General features: G+C 37.9%; 1 protein-coding gene across 1 annotated transcript in view; it reads left to right on the top strand.

The window, feature by feature from the left end:
- Positions 1 to 19,360, top strand: part of EIF2B3 (eukaryotic translation initiation factor 2B subunit gamma) — a 148,381-nt gene that overhangs the window by 57,629 nt on the left and 71,392 nt on the right. Inside the window, exon 5 of the mRNA XM_079698740.1 lies at positions 11,084 to 11,195. Within this exon, the coding sequence (XP_079554866.1) occupies positions 11,084 to 11,195 (112 nt within the window). The remainder of the gene's footprint in view (positions 1 to 11,083; positions 11,196 to 19,360) is intronic.

Raw genomic sequence — 19,360 nt, 5'->3', positions numbered from 1 at the left:
TGAGTATGGAGGTCAGGGAAGCAGGAAATGGTACTGGAGAGAATACAGGGATTAGACTAAAGAGTTTGAACTTTATCCCCAAAACAGTGGGGAGTTGTTTGAGGAATTTTAAACAAGAAAATGTCATAATCAGATTTGCGTATAGAAAGATTTTTCATTCTTAACATGAAATTTTGAACTCCTCTCAATATCTGTATTTTGTTATGTTTGACGGCTAAGTTTCACCTAAATGACTGAGTTTTAAATTCTTACCATGGAATGCTATGCATTTCAGTGATAAGCATTTTTTTAAAAGAATCCTAAATTTCTCATTGTGTATTTGGCCTGCCTCTTAGCTGCTCTTACGTGCCAGAACAGCCTGCAGTTCTCTCGTTCTCAGATACTGTTCAATATAGTCTAGATCCCTTAGGTCCAAGTTTCCCAAACTGTGTTCTTACTGGCTTATTGGAGAATGCCTAATGGCTAGATGTGTCAGGAGCCATCGTTCGCCCTGTTGCTACTTCCTTCTCAGATTTGTAGGAGCTGTAGCTACTGAGGAGGGCAGGATCAAACTTATGTTTGGATTTTTTGGACTGTTTTTTTTTTTCCTACTACAAGCCTTTACACATGATGTTCTCTACCAGAAATGCTCTCCCCTTACCCACAACACATGCACTCTAAATCCAGCTTAGCCTTCAAGTTATTTGCTGAGAGAGGTCTTCCTTGACCCTCTAATATGAAATTATAGCCCCTTGTTTGCCTACGTATGGCAGCCCTACTCTCTTACTTACTCTCTCCTCTACTGGACTATAAGCTCAGTGAGAATAGGGGTCATGTCCAGTTTGTTCACTTTATCCCCAGCGTCTGGCTCAGTTATGGCCGGTGGTGACCAGTAAGTAGATATTACTGAATGGGTTGAAGGGCCTGCCTATAAAGGTAGGTCTTTTTGCCCCCGAGGTAAGAGAAAGTAAATTCAAGCCCTAGATGTTTAAATCCTAAAAATTTGAGTCTGAGCTGTAGTTAGATTCATGAGTGGGTATTATAAGAGCCCGAGTTTCAGCAATATAGGTTTAGCACACTGACACTACATTGCCTATTAATTTTTTTTTTCTTTTCTTTTCTTTTTTTTTGCCACACCACGCAGCTTGTGGGATCTTAGTTCCCCGACCAGGGATTGAACCCGTGGCCCCTGCAGTGGAAGCATGTAGTCCTAAACACTGGACAGGGAATTCCCATTGCCTATTAATTTGTGTTTAGAAATGTTTTCAAGATTTTTAAATTAAACAGCTACTGCTGTAGCATGGTTGTTAAAAGCACAGGTTCTGGAGTTCAGACTGTGTGGGCTTCAACACTCAAAAACTGTGTGGTCTTGGACAAATTGTCTAACTGACCTGAACTTCATTATCTTTAGCTGTAAAATGAGACTGAATCCTTTGGGGATTTTTGTGTGAGAATTAAATGAGATGTTTGTAAAGCATGTGATCTGCTACTTGACACTATAGTTGGCCCTTCGTATCCGGGTTTCGCAATATGGATTCAACCAACCAGTTGTGTAAAGATAATTAATTTCCACTTACCATCCCTTGCTTGTTAGAAAATCCAAGATTTCCTTCTTTCTCAATTTCAGTGAGAACATAGTGTGTTTATTTTGCTTAATTACAGATTAACATGTTTACTAAGGGGCTATTTTTTTCCTGGACATTCCTGTGTGCAAATGTTTAATGCTACTATGATTTTATGACACAAATTATTGACTATTATCTCTATAGTTCCACCATGTCTCTTGGGATATATGAAATGGAAAAAGTTCTAGGAAATTGTTTTTTAACGTATCCAGTTCACTGTAGTATTTCTCAAACTCCTTCCTAGTTCTCAGAGTTATATACAGCTTTGGTTCAGACTAGAATTAGTATATATCAAAGTGCTTCAGAATCTCACAAGTGAAAGCTGTCACTTGGTTGTCACCTCTCAATCAGCTTAGCTCCCTCTGTATTAACAAATGCTGGCAGGCAGTTCTGAGCCTATATTTCTTTTGCTTCAGCTTCCTTGATTTTTCTCAAAGCTCTACTGCAAAAAAAAAAAAAAAAAAAAAGCAAAAACCTTCTATTCCTGCTTAGGCTTCTACTTATCTTTTTTCTCTTCTCAATCCTATTCTCACTGCCCCCTCCCCCTTTTTTTCCCTAATTATATCCAACAGAAGTGACTTGAAATCCCTGCATACTCAAAACTGAAATTCTTGTGATTGAGGAAACAGTATACAGAAATAAGTTCAAATATGCTAGAAATTGTGTATCACAATGTGACAAGTACAATAATAGGAGCATGTACAAAATACAGGGAACAGTTTAATGTCTTAGTTACAGGGAAATATGTTTTAAAGACATGATATTTGAAAAAAAGGAGTTGAGCAATTTACTTAGGTACAGATTGGGTAGTTGGTATGAAATCAGATCCCTGACTAACAAATGCATTAAATTTTGATGTAGTCATTGAATTTAGGACATACTATGTATAAAATCTATGCTAAGTCCTATATGAGAAGCATAAATAATCAAGATTTGCTCATAAGGTAAAATCCAATGAATGGGGCTAGGTAGTTTTGTTATTCACCAACTTTTATATCCATCTATGGCCTAATAGCACTTTGTGGATAGTTGTTCAATATCACATCAGTGCTAAGTGGTAGAATCAGAACTTGAACCCGTGCCTTCTAACTCCATAGCCTGGGCTTTCTACTTCTTTTTTTCTTTAATTTAGTTTTAATTTCTATCAATGTTTTATATGCCCATAATTTTAAAAGTGATGTAATTCTCCAAGGTATATTATAATAAATAGCAACCCCCATCTTGTCTCTCCTCACCTCACTCAGAGGGCGGCCACTTTCAACATTTTTAGCTAATTTTTTTTCACATTTAACCCCACCTCTCAAATAACATGCTTTTGTTTGTTATGTCTTGATATTTTTAGTTTTTGGAATTATCTATTTACTTCCTACTATGAAAGTGAAAGATTTAGTTCTATTTTACCACACCTTCTGCCCCCACCACACATATGCAAACTTCCAGTCTCCTCAGCTTCCTAATATAGTTACTTATATTGTAGTGTTGATTAACTGAATATTTGATGTTTACATTATTTTGAATGTGTAAATGGTATTCACAGCTGAACCTGTAGTATGTCATTACTTTTCTCTTTCTTCCTTTTATTTTCCTAAAAATTGTCTCGTTTTTTCTTTTTTTTTTTTTTTTCTTTTGCGTTACGGGGGCCTCTCACTGTTGTGGCCTCCCCCGTTGCGGAGCGCAGGCTCCGGACGCGCAGGCTCAGCGGCCATGGCTCACGGGCCCAGCCGCTCTGCGGCATGTGGGATCTTCCCGGACCGGGGCACGAACCCGTGTCCCCTGCATCGGCAGGCGGACTCTCAACCACTGCGCCACCTGGAAAGCCCTCGTTTTTTCATTTGCTTTGTTTTCTATGTATTTATTACTAATTCAGCCTTAACCCCAGTTGTGTGAATTTCCTCTCATTACTTTCCAACACACTGTTTCCCTCAATTTCAAATTCTTAAAGATCTCTCTCCTAGATTCTGGACTAGTTGCTCTGCTGTGTAACTGTCATTTTAGGTTCACCCTTCACTCTCATATCTTGAACCTCATATTTTCCTCTTTCTTAGTTTATATCCACTTTTTTTGCGGGGGGTGGCTGGGTATAAACTTCCCTTGGAAATCCTGTCCCCTCAAAATTTTGAAAGTATTATTTCACTATCTTTTAGCTTTTCTATTAAATCCAACACCATTGTGATTCTTGATTCTTTTTGTATGAGACCATTTTTTTTCCTTTCTAGAAGCTTATAGGATCTTATTATTTCTAAACTTCTAAAATTTCACATTGATATGCCTTAGTATAGTTTAATGTCATCCCCTGTGTTGGATGCTAATGGGCCTTTCAATCTGAAAATTCAAGTCCTCAGTTCTAAAAATTTTTTCTCAGATTAATTACCTTTAAAAAAATTAAGTGAACTTTTATTAATACATTTCATGTTCTCTTCAACTGTAATTCTCTATTTTGTTTGCCTGTTTTAATTGCAGTGAGGTATAGTTGGTTTACAATATTATATAAGTTTCAAGCATACAACATGGTGATTCACAATTTTTAAAGATTATACTCCATTTATAGTTATTTTAAAATATTGGCTATATTCCATGTGCTGTACAATATATCCTTTCAGCTTACTTATTTTATACATAGTTCTTCGTACTTCTTAATCCCCTACCCCTATCTTGCCCCTCCACCTTCCCTCTCCCCACTGGTAACCACTAGTTTGTTGTCTATATCTGTTAGTCTATTTCTTTTTAAGTTCCACATGTAAGTGGTAACATACAGTGTTTGTGTTTCTCATCTGACTTAGTTCACTAAGTAAGCATAATATTCCAGGTCCCTCCATGTTGTTACAAATGGCAAAATTTTCATTCTTTTTTGTGGCTGATTAGTATTCCATTGTGTGTGTGTGTGCATATATATATATATATATATATATATATATACTACATCTTCTTTATCTATTCATTTGATGGACACTTAGGTTGCTTCTGTATCTTAGCTGTTATAAATAATACTGCTATGAGCATTGGGGTGCATGTATCTTTTCAGAAATGCAAATCAAAACCACAATGAGATGTTACCTCACATCTATCAGAGTGGCTGTCATCACAAATAACAAGCGTTAGCAAGGCTGTGAAGAAAGGGGAAACTTTGTACACTGCTGGTGGGAATGTAAACTGGTGTAGCCACTGTGGAAAACAGCATGGAGGTTCCTCAGAAAGCTAAAAATAAAACTACCATATGATTCACCAGTTCCACCCCTGGGTATATATCCAAAGAAAATGAAAATACTAATCTTTTTTCTTTTTTTTTTTTAACCCACCACTCAACTCAAACTTTAAAACGTCTACCAATGGGATCTTACCCCCTCCCAACTCACTATTGTCCCCATCTAAGGTAATTATCAACACCTTACTGAATCTTATTTATCTTTTTTTTGGCTTTCCTTTATCTCAGCTTTATGTATTCTAAAAATATATATTGATATGTATGTATTTTAAATTTTTTATTTATTTATTTTTGGCTGCATTGGGTCCTTGTTGCTGTGTGCAGGCTTTCTCTAGTTACAGCGAGCGGGGGCTCTACTCTTCGTTGTGGTGCACGGACTTCTCATTGCAGTGGTTTCTCTTGTTGCAGAGCACGAGCTCTAGGCACGTGGGCTTTAGTATTTGTGGCACGCCAGCTCAGTAGTTGTGGCTCACAGGCTCTAGAGCACAGGCTCAGTAGCTGTGGCGCATGGGCTTAGTTGCTCTGTGGCATGTGGGATCTTCCTGGACCAGGGATTGAACTGTGTCCCCTGCACTGGCAGGCGGATTCTTAACCACTGTGCCACCAGGGAAGTCCTGATATATTTTTTAGTTGCTTCTAATTTTATTTAAAAAGATAGCATGATGGATGTAATCTAGTGGGACTTAACTTTTTCCAATATTATATTACGGGCAGCTACAGTTTCTTCATTTTGAGCGCTATACAAAATTGCACTGTATAAGTACACTACAGTTTATTTATTCACTTTTCAAGCAATGGGGGTTTAGATTGATTCCAAATTTTTGCTATTGTCACCAGTGCTGTTATGAACATTTATGTACATATTGTTTAATGGGCACATGTAAGAGTTTCTTAATAGAATTGCTGGGTCGTAGAATATATGAATGTTCAATTTTGGGGGTAATGGTAAACAGTTTTACTCTTTTCCAAAGTGGTTATGTCAGTTTCCTCAACTACCAGAGATTTAAAAGAATTCATTGCTCCATCTACTCTCCAGCACTCGGCGTTGTCAGATTCTTTGCGTCAGTTGAGCAGAAGTAAAATGGTATCTTATCTCATTGTGATCTTTGTGTACATTCCCTTGGTCTCTCGAGGTTGAGTATTTGTTCACTGGTCGTATTTATTTTCTCTTCTGTGAAATGCCTGTTTATATATTTTGCCTAGTTTTCAATGAGTTATTTGCACATTTCTTACTGATTTGTTTCTTACCACTCATTTGTCAGTTGGATATACTGCAAATATAGTTTCCCAAAAGAAAATGGGAAAATTTTTTTTGCGGTACGCGGGCCTCTCACTGTTGTGGCCTCTCCCATTGTGGAGCGCAGGCTCAGCGGCCATGGCTCACGGGCCCAGCCGCTCCGCGGCATGTGGGATCCTCCCGGACCGGGGCACGAACCCACGTCCCCTGCTTCGGCAGGCGGACTCCCAACCACTGCGCCACCAGGGAAGCCCCTCTCACTTTCTTTAAAACGTCTTATGAACAAAAATTCTTAACTTTAATATAATCAAATTTACCAAAATTTTAAAAGCATCTTTTGTGTCTTGAACTCCCTACTGCAAGTTCTGAACAAAGTTAACTTATGTTTTCTTTTTTCTTTATTTTTAATTAATTAATTAATTAATTATTTTTGGCTGCATTGGGTCTTTGTTGTGGTGCACGGGCTTCTCACTGCAGTGGCTTCTCTTGTTGCAGAGCATGGGCTCTAGGTGCACAGGCTTCAGTAGTTGTGGCACGTGGGCTCAGTAATTGTGGCTTGCGGGCTCTAGAGCGGAGGCCTCCATAGTTGTGGCACATGGGCTTAGCTGCTCCGCAGCATGTGGGATCTTCCCGGACCAGGGCTCGAACCCGTGTCCCCTGCATTGGCAGGTGGATTCTTAACCACTGTGCCACCAGGGAAGTCCTTAACATATTTTCTAATAAGAATTTTAAAGATTTATGCTTGACACATAATTCCTTGATCCAAATAGAATTGTGTCTTGTATATGGTGTGAGGTTGGCATCCAGTTTAATCTTGTTTTCCATATAGATGTCTCTTTTTCCTTCCTCCATTTATTAAATAGACTCTCCTTTCTCCAAGGAGAAAGGGTGAGAATCTTCTAGCAGCACATAAGTTATGAACTTATGTAACCTAATCACAAAAGTAACATCTGATTACTTTTGCCACTTTTTGTTGGTAGAAGCAAGTAGCCAGGCCAGCCCATACTCAAGGGGAGGGGATACAGAAGGGTGTGCATGCCAGGAAGCAGTTATCATTCTTAGAGCCAGCCTGCCACAGCTGAACTCACTAGTATGTCTAGGGCCTTAGCTGTGACAGCTGAGTTTCTCTTTCCATTTAGTCTCTTATCATACAGGAGGCTAGCCCAGGCTTGTTCACATGGCAGCAGCAGCAGCAGGTTCTAAGAGAATAAGAAAGAAGCTACAAGGTCTCTTGAGGCCTAAACTCAGAACTCACACTGTGTCATTTCGTCCGCACTCCTGTTAGTCAAAGCTAGTCGCTAGGCCAGCCTAGATATAAAGGATAGGGAATTAACCTTACTAACCTTACTTCTTTTTTGTTTTCCCTGGGGGCACTTTTTTTTTCTTCAAATTTTTTTGTTGTGGTAAAAAACACATAACAAAATTTACCATCTCTTTTTAAACATAGTTCAGTGGTAATAAATACATTTATAATTTTGTGCACCCATCTCCATAACTCTTCTCATCTTGTAAAACTGAAACTTTATAACCATTAAATATAAATCCCCATTTCCCCCTCCTCCCAGCCCCTGGCAAATACCATCTGTTTTTTGTCTGTATGATTTTGGGTACTTTCAGTACCTTATGTAAGTAGAATCACACAGTATTTGTCCTTTTGTCACTGGTTTGTTTCCCTTAGTATAGTGTCCTCAAGGTTTATCTATGTTGTAGCATATTTCAGGATTTCCTTCCTTTTTAAGGCTGAATAATATTCTCTTATGTGTATATACCACATCTTGCTTATCTGTTTAATTCATAGATGGACATTTGGGTTGCTTCTACAGTTTAGCTATTTTGAGTAATGTTGCTAAGGACATGGGTGTAAAAATATCTCGTCAAGACCTTGCTTTCAGTTATTTTGGTTATATACCCAGAAGTGGAATTGTTGGATCATATGGTAATTCTGTTTTTAATTTTTTGAGGAACCACCATACTGTTTTCCACAGTGGCTACCATCTTACATTCTCGACCCTATATCTTGATGGGCAAAGCTACAACAAATTTGTAACCCTTTTAAATCTACTACATAGACTGTTAGTTTTGATTTGCTAATGTTTTATTTTGCCTGTACTTTTCCTTTGTCATATCTTTGTTTGGTTTTAGCATCAGAATCATGCTGGCCTCATAAAATGAGATGGAATTCCCCACTCCAAACATAATGCCTGTCACTGGGGTGGTGCACAAATATATTTATTAGTTGAATGAATGAATGAATAAGTAAATGACTGTAGAGGAGACAGAGAAGTAAAAAACAACTGGAAAAATATATGAATAGTTGATTATGACAGAATTTTTTAAGATGGAAGTTCATAGTTTTAACTGCCTTCTTAACCTTATTTGTGTAATCTTTCTCTTAGGATGGACATTCTAATGTTCTTGCTCTGCTTCCCAAGTGGAATTCACCTTGTTAAAGCAGAACAGAAAGAAACCTGTCCAAGTTTCTATAATTTGTATCATATTCTGAGGTCCCAGTTACTATGGTAGCTACAAAGAAGTAAATACCAGGAGGGGGGCCTGAGAGTGAGGGAAATGTGACTGAAGTGCAACATAGCTGAAAAATTGACTTGTTGGAAATTATTGCTCCCAGGACATTCAGTAATTCAAGGTTTTTTGTGGGCCTAAGGAGTTGGATAGGGTAAGCACTCCAAATATATCCAAAAATAACATCTCTGTGTTATTTCCTTTTGAAATGTTGGCTCGTAATCAGAGCTTTGCAGACTTTGTTATATTCTCAAGTTTCCATGTAATGGATGAATTGATATATGTCAGAGTTGCTGTGTGACATTTGAAATTCTCTGCAAAATTTAGTTTCAATTGAAATTCTCTGTAAAACTTACCTTCAAATTGGCATTATTTACCCTTCCTTCTTTGGTGTTCACTTATCTTGGTAATTAGAAAAAAACAACATGTAATTTTTTATGATAGTTTCTCCCTATTCAGATTAAAACACTGCCTATGAGATAACCAGAGACCATCTGAAGGAATGGATGCTTTCAAGAACCTGAGCTAAACACATTATACACTTGAGTAAAGCATTTGGTTTTAGGTATATAGGCAGCTGCAGCCAACAGGGAAGCATGTTCAGTTGTATAGTAGCCATTGTCTGTCAATAGGAGGTAGAAAAATTCATCTTTAGAGATACCATTTTTCCTAGAGCTCACCTTTTAGTTTCTCCCTTTCAAATAGGTATTAAATCATTGCTTTATTTGATTGTTGTGAAGATCAAATGAGAGCATGTATTTTGTTTAATTTTTTAAACTTAAACATTTTATTTAATGTTTTAGTTAATAGCACTAAATAGTGCTTTACAAATATTAACTCATTTAGTTCTCCTAAAAATCCTGTGAGGTAGGCGTAGGCACTGTTATCCCCATTTTACAGGTGAAACTGAGGAATGGAAGTTTATTATCTTCCTCAAAGAGATACAACTAATAAGTGGGATTCATACCCAGGTGGTCTAGCTTCAGAGGCTCTCTTCTTAATCGTTATGCTATGCTGCCTCTATGTGAAAATGTTTTTGTAAGCTATAAATAGATACTGTATGGATGTTAGTAGCAGATTTTATTAAATGTTCAACACTACACTAGATGTTGTGGGAGATCTAAAGGAATCCTAAGTCTGCCTTTGAACAGTTTGTAATCTTGTTGGGGAAAAGAAATATCTAACACAGAAGACAGCAATAATATGGCATCCTATAAGATCATTGTCTACCAGAGAACTCTCCACATCTAGTAAATATCTGCCTTATTTTCTTTCAGTGCTCCCATACACAGCACAAAATCTAGTGCATAGTAGACATATAGTTAATGTTGGTTAAATGTGGATGCCCTTAAATGCTATTCCCATTTTCACAGTGAGCAAACCTAGGTTATTATTTACAGAGAAACAGTTGCAATTTCTTTCTGTGCCATGCAGTGGGCTTGTGGTTCATCTACTTAATTTGGCTAAGCAGTATCTTGACTGGCCCTCTTTTTTTTTTTTAACTTTTAATTTTTTTGATATATACTGGTTTAGTTTTTTTTAATTTATTTATTATTTTTATTTTTCGCTGTGTTGAGTCTTAGTTGCTGCATGCGGGCTTTCTCTAGTTGCAGTGAGCGGGGGCCACTCTTAGTTGCGGTCCGCGGGCTTCTCATTGCGGTGGCTTCTCTTGTTGCGGAGCACAGGCTCTAGGCACGGAGGCTTCAGTAGTTGTGGCACTCGGGCTAGTAGTTGTGGCTCATGGGCTTAGTTGCTCCACGGCATGTGGGATCTTCCCAGACCAGGGCTTGAAACCATGTCTCCTGCATTGGCAGGCGGATTCTTAACCACTGCGCCACCAGGGAAGTCCCCTACTTATTTAGTTTTGACAAATAAAAATTCTGTATTTAAGGTATACAACATGATGTTTTGACATCATATGTAGATGTTGTGAAATGATTACCACAATCAAACTAATTAACATATCCATCACCTCCTTAACTTTTAATTTTTGACACAATTTTACATTTACAGAAGGTTACAGGAGTAGTATAAAGATCGCAAATATCCTTTACCCAGATTCCCCAAATGTTAACATTTGCTGTAGTATTCTCCCGCTTTCCCTCTTATATATTCCATGTGTATCTAATGAATATATAACATATTATATATGTAACTATTATTTTTCTGAGCTATTTATGAGAATAAATTGCAGATATGATTCCCTTTGCCTTTAATACATCAATGTGTATCTTTCCCCCACACCCCACACTCTCTTAAAACAGAAAATTGCATTGGTACCATACTTTAATCTACAGACTTTATTCAGGCTTCACCAGTTAACCTAATAATATCCTTTAGAGCAATACAAAAAAACTTTGACTGCCCATGTTTTAAACATTGTGGTGAGTATGTGTTACATAGCACTCACTCCTGTATTTGGTTCTAAAAGCAATGTGAGCAGGTGCCCTCTCCCCTGACTTAGTCATACAGGTGGGGCAAATGGCTTTGTTTGATTTTCCTTTTTTGTGTGTGATTCAGTGGAGCAGCGTGACTTCATTGGAGTGGACAGCACAGGAAAGAGGCTGCTCTTCATGGCTAATGAAGCAGACTTGGATGAGGAGCTGGTCATTAAGGGATCCGTCCTGCAGAAGTAAGCCCTGGGGTTTTTCTTTTTGGCAATTCTCCTTGTCTTAAAACAAAATAAAGCCACCCAGTGGATGGGAAAGAGGGAATGAAAACTAGATTAAACTGTGTGAAATTGACAAAAGTATGTGAATGTTTTCCCATGAGATAGAATGGAGGCTTTTCTTCGCCACACAAGGTTAGCTTTTCCCTGTGTCTTTTCCTGCCAAGGTAGAATCAAATCCTGCATAGGAGCGGGGCAGAGCAGCTGTGGAGAGAACAGGGAACAGGACTGTCTTTCCGACAGTGTTATAGAACTTCTTTTTTTTTTTTAATTGTGATAAACACACAACATAAAATTTACCACCTTAACCATATTTAAGTGTACAGTTCAGTAGTGTTAAAAGTATGTTGACATTGTTGTTAAGCAGATCTCCAGAACTTTTTCATCTTGCAAACCTGAAGCTCTGTATCCATTAAACAACAACTCTCCCTTATCTGCTCTCCCCAGGCCCTGGTAACCACCATTTGACTTTCTGTTTTTCTGAATTTGACTACTTGACGTACCATTTATAAGTGGAATCATGCACTATTTGTCTTTTTGTCACTGGCTTATTTCACTTAATTAGTATAATATCCTCAAGGTTTATCCACATTGTATCATGTGTCAGAATTTCCTTCCTTTTAAGGCTGCATAAATTCCATTGTGTGTATACACCACATTTTCTCTATCTGTTCATCTATCAGTGGACATTTGGGTTGCTTCCACCTCTTGGCTATTGTGAATAATGCTGCAGTGAACATGGATGTGCAGATATCCCTTTGAGATCCTGCTTTGAATTCTTCTGGATATATATCCAGAGGTGGGATTGCTGGATTATTTGATAGTTCCTTTTTTTTTTTTTTTTTTGAGGAACCTCCATACTGTTTTCCATTTTACAATCACACCAACCGTGATGACGACATAATTTCTTCATATCCTCATCAAAGCTTGTTATTTTCTATATTTTTGACAGTGGCCATCCTAATGGCTGCACCTAGGCAACCTCGTCACATTTTCTTCAATCAGCATTTTATTGACTGCTTTCTCAGAAGCCACTATACTCAGAGCTTTACTGCCTGATGCCAGTACATAGGAATGCTTAATAAATGTTTGGAGCCTGGATGAAATGAATGTAAGAGGAGTAAATTGGGAAAGAAAAATGTCTTACTGGTTGGTGGGTTTTTTCCTGTTTGTTTGTTTGTTTGTTTTGCTATCCAGCACAACAGAGGTAGGAGACATATTTCAGAGTATATATTTTAATGAAAATGAAATTAAACTCTAGCTTCAGTTGGCCCAATTACCCCTATGGATAAGAGTTCTATATTAGAGCCTTGCAAAGAAACACTTGTGGATTAAAGTGGATGCTTCAGATTGCATCACAGAGCTTCCTACTACTAGTTTCTAATTAAATGTGAAAAATAAATTAATTTTAAAAATTGGAGAAATTTCAACAGTAGCAAACACAGTAAGATAATCAAACATAATAAAGCTTAAAAATTGGTGGCCAAGGAAAGAAACAAGATTCTGGTGAGGAACAGAAGGGAATAACAGTAGGCTCCCAACTCCACCCTATCACCACTCCCCAGAAGCCATACTGATGTGTTAATGAAACCCTGCAAGTTCTCACTAATAGCTCCAGGTCTGGAAAGAAGCAAACTGAGTACATGTCTGTACATTTATCTTCTTCTGGCTGAGAAGCAATGGGAACAACTGCTAGGGAGTAAATGGTGCAGCAGGGAAAATGAACAATGAGGTTGACTCTTTAACAGAAACAAAAGATGTAATCCTAAAAAAATGAATAGGTGAAATAATGTGAAGCTGGAGACTGTCCTTCCATAGGAATGGGGTAACCCCTTACGTATGTGGAATGAAACAAGAATATTTAACAGAATCTCAGGAAAGAGAAATAATTGGACAACGACTCTACAGTACCTTGGTGAGTTCCTTATACCCTTTCCGTCCCTCCCACTCACATCATTCCCTGAAGCCATAGAAAAGTACACAGAATACAAAATAACCAGCACTCACATGGTAGCCAGTCTCAGATACATGAGGATGAGAGATAAGAATTCATCTATAATATATCAAAATAAATAAAACAAGCATGAACAAGACCAAAAGAATCAGTGTGTCAGCTGTGCAAATATATAGCAAAAATGAAAGCAAGAAAAATGCCTTGCAAAAAAACAAAAACCTGCCCTGAGAAAAACATAACTCAATGAATAGAAAGAATTTCCTTACAAATATACAATTCTACCACTGCAAAACAACTCAGTAGAATATGAATTTCATAAATAAGAGTTCAGTGATGAGATGATAAAAACAACAAAATGAGATAAAAGAAGATATTATAGAACTAAGAAAATAAATTGGGGACCAAATAACTTAATTACAGAATTAATTAATTAATTAATTTAAAAATAGCAAAGAGCAGAACTGACACCACTGAAAATCAAATTATATACATAGAGGAAAAGTTTAAGATTTTCAGTAATTTAGATGAAAATGGAAATAATTGAAATTAAAATCTAATAGAAATAAAAGACAAAGATGATTCAATATAGTTAACGTCTCTGAAATAGAGAACTGATCATGTGACCAAAAGATGCATTCAAAGATATAAGGGATTCTTGGTAAAGCAATTTAATTTAAGGATTTTAATATAAACTTGTAAGGATTGGGTAAATATGACTTCTGAAACCCCACTAAGACAACAGTAAAGGGATTTTAGAAGGGTGTAAATCCAGAAGGCTAAAGAAAATGAAAAAGGAAATAGCAACACCAGAAATTGGGAAGCAGAAAAGCAGGACAATTTAGCATACCTGAGAAAGCTGAATGCTAAGCCAGAAGTGGGGCAAGCTGAGATGCAAGCTGATTTGCACTATAAAACTCTCAAAAGAATTAAGATTCAACAGCACCAAGTACATCTAGTAGTAGGCTAAAAACAGGATTACTTCAAAGTTTGTCTAAAAAGTAGATCCTTAGATTTCCTCCCCCAGACCTCACAACTCTAGTAAGAGACTGGAGATTTATTCTCAGAAGAGGGTAAAATAGAGGATCTCTGGGTTGGGGCACCAGGCATAGATAAGGTTGGAGGTACCATGCGGAAAGTGGGGATTAAGTGAATGTGTGTTCTGAGGTCCTCAGCTTCCTTCTTCCACTTGGCTCCTAAATACTAGCAGCTGGGCTTATACATGTCAAACAAGCACATTAGAAGATTCTTCTCTGTGGTAGCAGAGTCCAAAAGGAGAGACCTAAAGATATAGTCGTCAGGGAGTTCCCAGCAGATAACATACTTCTTGGCTCTAACTACATTGAATTTCAAAGTTGACAAAGTCCACCACATGTTCAGTGCTCCCAATCACATATTTATTGTGCCAGTCTTAGAAGTTGGACCCAAAAAAAGCAAGGATTACCAGATTTAGAGGCCAGAACAAATAAACAGGTGGGGGAAAAAAAACAATAATAGGAAAAATATCAACTTGAAGGAAACAGAAATTATGCAGAGAGAAAAAAACTTCAAAAAGGTAACATTTATTATTAATATTTGAGCATCTGAGGGCCACCGTTGTAGGACCTAGGGACACAGCAGTGAACAAAGCACACTAAAATCCTTGCCCTCATTGAGAGATGAGAGAATATTGCATTCATGAACCCAAAAGCAGGATGCTATATTTAAAAAGGAATATTTAGAGAACACGTAGTGCTGATATTAAAATGAAAAATTTAATAGAAAAGTTAGGAAATTTTTTTGGAAAAATTTTTCACAAAGCAGAATAAAACAACAAATTGATGGAAAATAGAGAAATGATAAGTAGATTAAAGGAGCAGCCAAGGAGGTCCAATATTTGAATATTAGGAGTTCCAGAAGGAAAAAACAGAGAAAATGAAGAGGGAAGAAATCATCAGTGAACTGTTACAAAAAACATTTCTCAGAATGAAAGAAGCTGGGTTTCTAGACTGAAAGGAAAGTGTGCAGCAAAATGCATGAAAAGAAACATAGCAAGTTATTGTGAAATGTTATAGCCCTGATACCAAAGAGAAAATTCTGCAAGCTTCCAGAGAAGAGGGGGGATATCATATATAAAGGAATTAAAATAACTTTCAGTTTCTTAACAGCAACCCTAGAAACTATAAAATAAGGGAAGAATGCTTTCAGAATTCTTAAATCTATATCTAGTCAAACTATCAAGTATGAGAGTAGAGTAAGAACCTTTCAGGCATTTGCTTTCCATGCATCTGTTTCAGGAAGCTACAAGAGGATATAGAACACCAAAACCCTGGCATACACTTAGAAAGAGAAAGACATAGGGTATAGGAAAAAGAATCCCTAGGATAATGATGAAGGGAGATTCCAGGATAACACCTGTGTATATGGGATAGATGGCAACCAGACCAGATTGGAATAAGTCAGGAAGATTTGAGAAAATTTTCTTCAACATGTTCATATTTCTTCTGATGAAAATGATAGAATACTTGATGTGCGTCGACATTTTGAGAGGAGTTTTGAGCACTTAATTTGGAGTTGAATTATTGATAAGTATCTAGAAAACTAAGAAATGAAAAGACAAGTAATGCCAAGGCAAAGAACAAAAATGTGCAGGAGGGACTTCCCTGGCGGTCCAGTGGTTAGGACTCCGAGCTTCCACTGCAAGGGACACAGGTCCAATCATCCCTGGTCGGGGAACTAAGATCCTGCAAGCTGCATGGCGCAGCCAAGAAAAAAAAACGTTCAGGAAAAAAAACCATTAGTTACTAAATGGCTCAGGTGTAACTAATGTTATATATGCATAATAATGTAATCACTGACTATCTAGCCAAAATTATGATACAATTACTTTGGAATAATGGGAGGGAAGTTTAGTCTGTTGGAAGTATGAGGGAAGAAAAGAGAGATAAACTTCCTCTTTCATAGTTAATAGCTAATACCTAAAGCTGAAGTCATAATAACTTAAACATTGATTATTAAGCTAACCAAAATAATGAAACAATTATATTAGAAAGGCAGAGAATACAAGAAGTACAGGTGTATGTAGTGGAGGCAGGCTGGTGATGAAAGGAAGCTAAATCCTCATCTTCCATAGTGGGAAATCAACAGATAATGTCGGAATTGGAAAATGAAGAAATATCAATATTAGAATGTTATTAGAAATATGAGTAGAAATACTAAATGGATTCACTAAAAGAATTGAAATGGTGTGCTTCTGGGGGACAGAAAATGGGAAAGAAAGGGAATGGAAGACTGAAATTTTTCATTGTAAACCTTGAGAGACTATTTATCTCTTTATATGCATATTTAACTTAAATTTTAATTTTTTAATTAAAAATAAGATATAATAAAATTTTCTGAATCAAGTGAAAAATCGACAGATTTTGAGAGTATATTGTTATTGTGTTCTATGAAAATTTGGCCAGTTGTATCCTAGTAAACTTACTAAACTTATCCCTAGATAAAGAATTCTTCAAGGGCTTCCCTGGTGGCGCAGTGGTTGAGAGTCTGCCTGCCGATGCAGGGGACATGGGTTCGTGCCCCGGTCCGGGAAGATCCCACATGCCACGGAGCGGCTGGGCCCGTGAGCCATGGCCGCTGAGCTTGCGCGTCCGGAGCGTGTGCTCCGCAACGGGAGAGGCCACAACAGTGAGAGGCCTGCGTACCACAAAAAAAAAAAAAAAAAAGAGTTCTTCAAGCGTCCAGAGACAAAAAGCTAATCACTTATATGAGAGTAAAAATTAAGCATATCCCCAGTTTCTTCACTACATTGCAAAGCAGAGGAACACAATCTGTGTTTTCAGAAAAAGAAAGTGGACCTCACGAATATTATTAATAGTGAAGGTATCATTCAAATATAAATGGGAAGACATTCTCAAACATGAAAGGAATCAAGAATGTGGCACCTATGAGTCCTTCTTGGTGGGGGGGGACAAAATAAAACTTCTTGACAATGAAGGCAGCCAAGAATTCGATCAAAATAAAGAATTTAGTGATAGAGAAGCCATGGTAGTCATAAAACAAATGGGATATTTATGTTAAAACAGAAACAAAGAAATAAAACATCTCTGCTGAGACAGTAATAATTAATTCTGGAACGTGAAAGTATGGATGATGATTATTTTTTTTCTTTGTACTTTTCTGTATTTTAAATTTTCCTCCTTTTTTTTTTTTTTTTTTTTGTGGTACACAGGCCTCTCACTGTTGTGGCCTCTCCCCTTGCGGAGCACAGGCTCCGGACGCGCAGGCTCAGCGGCCATGGCCCACGGGCCCAGCCGCTCCACGGCATATGGGATCCTCCCAGACTGGGGCACGAACCCATGTCCCCTGCATTGGCAGGCGGACTCTCAACCACTGCACCACCAGGGAAGCCCTCCAATTTAAAAAGTATTAAAAACAAGAAAAACATGTACTACCTTGTTGATTAAGCCTAAGGACCTAAAGTGAGGAGGATTCAGGGTAGTGTTATTTCTAAAGATACAGTCCAGTGAATGAAGACATTTCTGTACAGTAAGTCCCCTACATATGAACCTTCAAGTTTCGAACTTTCAAAGATGCAAACGTGCATTCCATCAGCGTCAGGCGTGAGTGAAATTGCACCTTGCCCTCTGTCTCCTGTTGCTGATGATCCTTCAGCTCCACCACCACCTCCTCTCCCTCCTCCAGTCAGTAACTTCTTGCCTGTTCACTCGATGCCAGCCCCTGTACACCAGCTGTTGTACTGCACTACTATACTTTTCAAGGTACTGTACTGTAAGATTTTAAAAGTTTTCTTTGTTTTTTGTGTTTGTTTTTTATGTATTATTTGTGTGAAAAGTATTATAAACCTATTACAGTACAGTACTATATAGCCAATTGTGTTAGTTGGGTACCTAGGCTAACTTTGTTGGACTTGAACAAATTGGACTTATGAATTTGTCATCTTCATAAAGATGACAAATCTTTATGCTCTTGGAATGGAACTCGTTCGCATGTAGGGGATTTACTGTATTTGACTTTGCTCTTGCTTTTGGGAAGTGGCGTTCCTGGTTTAGTAGACGTAGATGCCTGCTGGGGAGTATTGCAGCTGGGGAGAGTCTTTACTCTTGCTGAATTAAAACACTTTCTGCAGTGGACATGGCTAATGGCTTTTGTTGGATTGTTTATTTCTTTCTTACCCGATTGCAAAAACAAACCTAACTGAACTCCAAACCTTTCTATTCTGTTTTAATTTTGTTGTAATTTTAAAGATATATTTATAAATTCTTTGATACATTTCCTCTGAAGAAAACTCCCCTTGAGCATGAGCTGGACTTAGGAACTTGCTTCTAGTGAATAGAGTGTGGTAGAAGTGATGGGATGTCACTGCCAAAATTAGGTTATAAAAAGACTGCAGCTTCTGTCTTTGGTGCCCACTCATGCTCTCTTGCTCTCTCTTGAATCACTTACTCTGGGGAAGTCAGCTGCTGCGTTATGACACAGCTCTAGGAAAAGGAAAGCTAGCTGCCATGTCATGAGGACATTCAGGTAGGCTATGGAGAAGCCATATGGTTAGGAACTGAGGACTGCCAGCAACCATATGAATGAGCTTGGAAGCAGGTATTCTGAGACCTGTTAACAGCCATGTTGAAAGCAGATTCTTCTCCAGTAGAGCCTTGAGATGACTGCAGTCCCGACCAACAGCTTGGCTGCAACCTCATGAGAGAACCTGAGTCAGAACCACCAAGCTAAACCACTCCCCAATTCCAGAAACTGTGAGATAACAAACGTTTGTTATTTTAAGCCTCTGAGTTTGAGGTAATTTGTTATACAATTATAGATTACCAATAAAATCCTAAATCTCTAGGCTTTGAATCAAGAGGTTTCTTAGAAACAATGAAGTTGAAAGACATCTGGGGAGGAGGAGGGGTGTTCAAATAGGATATAGTTCCTTTCCTTTCAACCTCAGTTTGCTCCCCACATATCCTTGAAGTAGGGAACATCAGTGGCTGCATGTGGGATGCATCCTGCCTCAGCTGGATGCCTTTGCTGAGACCTTGGACAAACCACTAGTTCAATCCAAAACATAAGGACAATGGACAGTCATCCTATGGTCTTACTAAACTTCAAGGGCTTTTGTTGTTTAAATATTGTCAACAAATAGTCCTAATTTTTCTTTCTTGTGTTCCTAGAGAGAGAGAGA

The sequence above is a fragment of the Hyperoodon ampullatus genome, assembly GCF_949752795.1.
Source record: "Hyperoodon ampullatus genome assembly, chromosome: 2".
In the NCBI taxonomy this organism is placed as follows: Eukaryota; Metazoa; Chordata; class Mammalia; order Artiodactyla; family Ziphiidae; genus Hyperoodon; species Hyperoodon ampullatus.
This window is presented reverse-complemented; position numbering and strand designations above follow the sequence as displayed.